This window comes from Trypanosoma theileri (genome assembly GCF_002087225.1).
Source record: "Trypanosoma theileri isolate Edinburgh chromosome Unknown TM35_Tth_27_V1, whole genome shotgun sequence".
Taxonomy (NCBI): domain Eukaryota; phylum Euglenozoa; class Kinetoplastea; order Trypanosomatida; family Trypanosomatidae; genus Trypanosoma; species Trypanosoma theileri.
The window spans coordinates 277,447-285,574 of NW_021639869.1; the positions used below are offsets into that span (position 1 = coordinate 277,447).

Below are 8,128 nucleotides of genomic sequence, written 5' to 3' on the forward strand. Positions count from 1 at the left end.
ATATATATATATATAAAGAAGAGTTTTTGTATCAACGCATATATTTGTAGAGATATATACATATATATATATATTCAAGCATAGAATCGAACAGATACGCATACTCACATATATTATAGTCGATCAGGCATAAACGAAGCAAAAAAAAAAAAAAAAAAACGAAAAAAGAAAGAAAGCAATAGTAAATCCGATTCAGTAATTTCTTTTCTGCATAATCGTATGATGATGAACCGTTGCAATACCAAACCATATTGTGGATTACTCCATTTGAGGAATTTCTCTCTATTCTTATTATCGCTCTTTGCTGTCTTAACATGCTTTAATGTATGTTTAAACACCGCCGCCGCTGCTGCTGCTGCTAATGAAGGGAAGGCCGTAGTGGATCCGTCTGAGCCGTTAATAAATGTTCCCTTCCGCATTACCGCATCTTTCTTAAAACAGGGACAAAACTTATATCTATCACGTGATTCCACATGTGATACCTCGCAAGTGACAGGATCCATATGTACATTACCCGCATCTCGCACCTGTGATTTTACCATCAGTGATGCTAGTGTGGGTATTAATGCGCAGTATGAGTCTGAAGTGCCTTTATTGTATCTTTGCTCAAGTGCCTTTTCTTCTTCAGTGCCTATTCAAACCGTACAATTAAGTGTAATTGATGTGATGCCTCGCTTTGTAATGACGGGATCTGCTTTTCGTGTTACTGTAAATAATGCCACACCATTAGAAACTGTTATTGGTTTCTTTTATGATGATGATTGCAAGAACAGTGTGAGTGGAATGCCACCAGTGGTACTTGGAGCAGATCGACAATTAAGTTTAACTGTTTCTACCGGTGATGTGATTCGACTGTGTGCTCGAGTTCCATTAACTGTTCCTGGTCCTAATGGGGATTCATTATCATCGTATTTACCTGCAGCCACACTGCTGGTTGTAAGACCGTTTACAGTAAATAAAACACAAGTACTTCGCTATACCAAAGAAGAGTTTCGTTTATCGCCATTCAGTCAAATTCCTGTTGCAAGTTTTTCTCAATCTTCTCATTGTATTCCACTGGGACAGGATCCAGTAAGTGGATATATGCTACAACAAGTGGTATTACCTATACAAGTCCCAAAAGGAAATTATTATCTCTGTACAGGACTTGCATACTATAAGGAAAAACGATTGTATGTTCCCTCTGACAATCAAGTGGTAGTAAAGGCATATGGATTACAACCACATACTATGTATACCAGTTTATCTACAACGATAACACTGACATTAGATGCGAATACACCTTCTTCTGGAGTTATGAGCACAGCATTATTTTCTTCTCCAGGTTGTGAAAATGATAATGTTATTCCATGGAGTAGCACAACAAAAACATGGACTGTAAGTTCATCCGGTATTTATTACGCATGTGTGAAGGGAGATACATCGTCCGCACCCGCCGCAATGGCAGCAAATATTACAGTGATGGATCCACCCATGGCATCTCTCTCACGTACTCCCGCAATTAGAGGTCTTCCTCTCACTGTTACATTAAGTGGTCGTGTTCTCAGTAATCCTGGAATTATAACGGTGGGATTATCATTAACATCAACGTGTTCAAAACTTGTGGCTAGTGGAGTAACAACAGCAACTGGTAATGTTGCTACTTTCCGTGTTCCAGCAGATGCTCTTGCAAAGATGACACTTTGTATTTCAACACCTCTTGCGAGTACATCTAATGGGAATGATAATGATGATATGGATCAAGGATATACATATGCTCGCAGTACAATTACAACACAAGAATATAATATCAGTTATGGTCCATTGTTTGCTGGAATTCCAGGGACCATAACACTTGATCCAACCGTTCGTTTTGATGCTGGTACAACTGGTATATTTGCTCTGGGATCATGCGATAATGCAACAAGTAAATCCTTTTCAATGGATGGAGTAAGTTTAAATAATGTTGTGTTTGAATCGGCTGGTCAATATTTATTATGTGTTAATGTGGCTGCATCATCATCATCATCATCATCTAAGGAATCCTCATATACACCGATTGGTAATGTTTTTGTATATGGACCATTAAATCTCTCTCCATATTCTCTTGTTGTGGGTGTATTGACAAATGTACAAGTTTCTCTTATTCCACCCACAGCACCTGTTCGCATTATGACTTCTGATGATTGCAATGGTGTGCCTTTGGTTGAAGGAACAGCAAACAATGCGGGGGAAGTAACACTAAAAGTATCATACGATAAAGAGGTAAATTTAACAGTTTGTGTGGGATACCGTGGAAGTAATGCTCAAGGAGGATGGAATGTGAGATCTGTGGGTAAGTTACCTGTTACACAAGTAACATTACTTCCTAAAGCTATTATCACTTCACAAGTAAATCGAGTGAACTTTATTGTACCCGATAAGATATCACTTACGGGTCTTCAGGCATTTGTGGTATCTGCAGAAGGGGGATCTTGTGCAAATCCACCATTATCATCACCAGAGTCAAAGATGAGTGTAATTATTCCTACTGATGGACGAGCGTATATACTCTTTACACCATCTACTTCCACTACTACATGGATGGTATGTTTAAGTACTACCAGTACTGTTTTTAATTCTGTTGGTACGATTACAGCTGTATCTCCACTTGATGTTATTTCAGGTTCCTCAGATAATGCACTTGATCTCCCTGCTCGAATTAAATTAGGTGGATCATCATTAAAAGTACTTAAACCCACTCGTTTCTTTATTACAGATATTCCAAAATCATGTGCACGTGCTGAAAGTAAAGCCCCTCCTTTATACGCAGAAGGAGTGATGGATGCCTCTACTGGGGAAGTGAGTGCATTTCTTATGAAAAATGAGGGTAATTTTACACTTTGTGTGGGTTGGCAAGATGGAGAAAATCAGTTTTTTGTATATGGTGCCTCTATTCAAGTAGAGAAGTTTAAAACACTTTCTCGTTATGCTATTCGTGAATCCAAAAATAATCTCACAGCCTTTCCATTACAGGAAGGTGCAACCTTATTTCTGGTGGCTTGTTCTCCAGCGAGTGTCTGTAATTCTCCCATCACAGCAACTGTTTGTAAACAAGCATCTAAACGGTATTTTACAAGCCCACTGGTTCCATTAACAGGAGCTGCCGTGGGACAATATGTATTATGCCAGGAAGATGCAAAGGATGGAAGTATAGTAGCAGCAGAGAGTTTGATTGATGTGGTAAATCCATTTATGGTAACCTTTGCAGAGAATGAAGTACGTCAGTACAAACCAGTTTCCATAACTGTAAGTGGTGGGGATATGAATACAAGGAGTGAATCTATTATCATTTCTACTATGCCACCTGGTGTGAATTGTGGAGCATCTCATCCAGATCGTGAAGAGTTTACTTTTACTCCTTCTAAACCTACTGGGAATATCACTATTACAAAGATAGAACCATATATGGAAGGTGTACAATTGTGTTTAGGTGTTTCTACATATGATGTACTCTCTGTAGCGGTATTTAATCTTCTTTCATACATGACACCTGCTACAATAATTACAGATAGAAAGGTGTCAGTACGTTCTGGTATGTGGGAAACAGGTGTGGTTGTAAAATTAACTGCTACGAATGATTGTACTGGTAATGTGATGAATTCGTCTCCTGTGCTTATTCATAATTATGTTTCAGAATTGTTTGTAGAGGGTTGTGCCAGTACAAATACGGACCTTACAAAGGTATATTATTGTGAAAGTAAAGATGGGATGAATGCATATGAACTTCGAGGTATGATGCGTTTGATTCGTTTAAAGAATTGTACACCAGATAAACCATCAGTTATTACACCTATTACAGTTCCACCTTCACAAACTATAAATGATTATGGTATTGATACTACACAGCTTATGAATCCTGTTCTTTCACGTACATCGGACTGTTTGCAATTGGTAACATTAAATGAGAATGCTGGTTATACACCAAGTTATGATGATACTACACGTTTCTTTGTTTGTGTTAATGCTAAAGGGGATCCTGCGTATTTATTTACAACCGATACACCAACATTAAGTGTTATAAACCACTTGGCATTACCAACATCTATTCCAAGTCGATTAAGTGCATCTGTTGGCGTTGCCATGATGACAGTACTCCAATTAAACTACAATACAGGAACAAGCAATACATATTTAAGTGATTCGGCAAAATGTGATTCCACCATCGCGAAAACACCAGATCTTGGTCGTGAACCACCACGTGCACAGTTAATTTTAACAGGTGTTTCAGGTATTAAGTATGTATGTGTTGTCAGACGTACAAGTACGAGTACGAGTGAAACCAAACCGGTTTCAAGACTTCTTGTTGTGAATCCACCACAAGCAACTAAATTGGATCCGGCTCTTGTTCGTGGTGCACCTTTTCACGCAACTTTACAAGTTATTACGATGGATGGTCAACCACCTACATACTCTTTGGTTCCTGGAGCAGATTCAGGATATGCAGTGGCACCATTTTACACTTCCAGTTTTCGTGGTATTTACTTATCAGGGGATGCATGCAGAAGTGTATTAAGTGGAACGGAAGTAAATTATGTACTTGGATCTGGTCGTGTGGCAATTCCAACAAATTCTATTGATTCTAGTGTGACATCTTTTTCACTTTGTGCTGGAACTCCAGCTGGAAACTTAACGGTTGAAACAGGAATTTCACTCTCTACAAATATTATTTTCCCTTCACAATTTGTATTGGGGGCAGATTTGGAAGTTTATATTCCACTCTCACCAACGACTGTATTTCATTTAAGAAGAAATAATGATTGTAGTGGACCAGAAATTGTTCCTTCTTTTTCTACAAACGAAGAAGGTCGAGGAAATTTATCTTTTAAATTACCTTCCGGTGCTGGTTTACCTCCATCTGGTGAATGGACATTATGTGAAGAACAAGCCCCTTCTCAAGTGGTTTCAGATTTAACAAGGATGCATTATAAAGTAGAGAAAGCATTGGTGGATTCTTTACGTCCACTTACCACGATTCAAGCATTTGATCCCGTTTACTTTAATGTTCGTGGTACTAATATCATTGTTGGAGTTCCAAGTGTTGCCATGTTACTAGACAGACTCACAGCGGATAATTTATTACCTGGATTTAGTACTGACAGGAGTTGTGTAAATCGTGGAGAAACTTATGGTTCTTGGCATCTTTTGAATGGTGCAACACCTACCGACTCTACACGTATTTCTATTGATGCGAAGGAACCTGTAAACCCTATATACATGTGTGCAACGACTCCAATTAACAACACTGTTGTCTCTCTGCCAACTAATGGTGGATTTAACTTTCTTGTTTCTACTGTCTCTCTTCCATCGATTGTCCCCCGCTGTGAGCCGCTGCCGCTGGACTCCTGCGCCCTCCCGGGCTCCCCGCCGCCCACCGCCTCTCTCATTGTTATCAAGGGCGACTGCTGCAACGTGGCCGACCGCGGGAATGTCGTTGGACGAGCCACGCAGACCGCCGACGGCCACTGCGCTCTTTCGATGGACCCCCGCCGCCTCAACGCCTTCCCGCCGTCAACGAACTTCGCCGTTTGTGCGGTGGACACTGCCGATATGTCGTACTGCGCCACGTTGGGGCAAGTGCGGGCGGATGAGAAGAAATGTTCGGATGAAGCCAGTTCCACACAATCCCTCGCCACCGGTACTCGTATTGCAATTGGTATTCTCTCCGCCGTTCTCGCACTGCTTATTATTGCTGCCATTGTATGGTTGGTGCTACGCTGCAGACGTACAAAGAAGGATAATGAAAAGCACGCCATTGGACCAGCAGCTATGAACCCGCTGATGGTGGAAGGTCCACTGATGCTTAACCTGCGAGGCACAAGCGAAGATTACCGTACCATTACTATTTCACCATCTACAGATCGTGCCACCCACTCACTCTCACCTCCAGGGATAGACATGCGGTTGTGGGAGGAAGGAGAACATGATATACGCGATCAACTCGCACTGCAGGAAGCACGTGACCGATATCACATGCGACTCGTATTTACAGAGGGACTTGAAAGGTTACGAGTTGCCGAGAAGGAGCGTGACTTACTCTTTGAATTGAGTGGCGATGATGAAGGAGAGGATGAGAGGAATGGAAACTGTTTCAGCTATAACAACAATAAGGATGACTATAATAGCAACAGCGATTATAGCTCTCGGGTTGCCCCTATTGCTGTGGGACGCGTAGCGTCAGCACCACCAGCAGAGGAACTAAATCACACATATTTACCACATCCACCGGTGGAAATTCCTATTAATGGTACTAGCGGTGCTGCTGTTAGGGCAGTTGCTGGTGTGGTTGTTGAAGAAGGACCCTTATCTCCCTCACCGGTACCACACAATCCTCATGATGCCTCTTCACCTGGATCGAGTTTTGGAACAATAAGTTACACAACCACACAACGCTTTCATGATGAATGTCGGTTTACACTTGAGAATGAGGCTGTACGACGACAACGTATTTTAAATTGGGAGGAAGAAGAATTACATACCATAATTGATAATGAATTCAATGATTATGTACGTTTACAACAGAGTTTGGCCCCACCACCCCCACCTCCAGTCTCAGAGGTTGTTGTGTTGCCATTCACTGCCGCTTTCACAGAAGTTGCGGTTGCGAATGATGACCATCCAGAAGAACAAGAAGAAGATGATGAGGATGATATTTACGATGCCCCTGATATTCCAGCACCATTGGTAAAGTATAATAATCTTACTACTGAAAGTGGTACCACCGCTGTTGCTATTAATGATGATGTTACTGAAGAGGAGGTATACAATACCCCATCGGGCTGCACTGGGGAGGGTGAGGAAATGGCTTCGGGTGATACCATCTTCAGTGGATCCATTCCATCACTGAGTAAACCGAAAGGAGGGAGAGCCGACTTCACATCAGGGGAGGGAACGAATGAAGAGGAACAAGAACAAGAAGAACTAAAACCGACAACACCACATGGACACAAGCGACGACTAGGACAAGAAAAAACTCCAGAGGAAGGAGGAGGAGAAGAAGAGGAAGAAGAAGAACAACAACAACAACAAGAGAGTCATGAGCAAAGAAAAACTAAACTAAAACGACAACGGAAAGAGAAAAGGGTTTACACAGATCCCTTATCGCCACCATCCACACCACCTGACATTGATGACAGTACGCTGAGTACCGAAGCTACTATGAATAAAACATCTGTACTCAATGAATCTTCATAATAATAGCAGCAAGGATATTTCAATAGATAAGGACGGTATGGTAAAGAAAAGGAAGAAAAAAAAAAAAAACACGCCCTAGAGAAAAGGGTTCAATAGATTGAACGGACACTATTGCATATAAAATACAAAAAAAAAATAGATGCATAACATAACTTTTTCTTTAATATAAGAAAAAAAAAAAAAACGAAAATAAAATAATAAAGGGAGGTAATAAAAGGTAAAGATAAGCGAAATCAGTATATATATATATATATGTTCTGGTGAAGCTATTTTTGTTTTGCCTCCATATCTAGATGCACATTTATCTTACATACAGTGGATTTTAAAAGGGGTTCACAAAAAGGGACGTAGAAGGGGTCATTATTTTGTACCACTGAATATACTTTTGAGACATGTTCATATTGATCCATCTGCAGAGTTTCTACCTTTTATTGTTTACCCTTTTTTTTTCTTTTGAAGAAAAAAATCCTATTTGATCATGAATAGAATAAAGAAAAAGAAGAAAAGAATGATTACTTCCTCCAAAAAATAAAAAAAAAAAAGAGGCGTAATCTAATTTATATATAAATATTTTTTTTCGGTTGTACACGTTGTTTTCTCTGTGTCTTCTTGCGAGAGTTATTTAGGCACAGTGTAGTACAACAGAAATGAAAAAGAAAAGGTAGAAAAACAACAACAAAAAGAAAAAGAAAAAAAAAAAGAAGAGTGGGGTATTAAGTTATTATGAAGGATAAAGAGTGTTGCCCATAATGCGAGCATATACATAGAGAACAATAGAAGCTGATTGAAAAAGGAAGAAATATAAAGATATTGTGGTAATGCGAAAGGAAGTCATCTGTAAAAATGATTGAGAAATTTTTTTTTTCTTCTGCATGAAAGCAGTGATAGTATTGGATAAAAAAAAAAAAAAAAAAAA

General features: G+C 39.8%; 1 protein-coding gene across 1 annotated transcript; it reads left to right on the plus strand.

Moving 5' to 3' along the window:
• Positions 1–219: 219 nt before the first annotated feature.
• Positions 220–7,212, plus strand: TM35_000271860 (uncharacterized protein; the record flags this gene model as incomplete). The annotated part of the gene is made up of 1 exon (XM_029028079.1): positions 220–7,212. The coding sequence occupies one exon, from the start codon at positions 220–222 to the stop codon at positions 7,210–7,212; it is 6,993 nt and encodes a 2,330-aa protein (XP_028880662.1).
• Between the last annotated feature and the right edge of the window lie 916 nt (positions 7,213–8,128).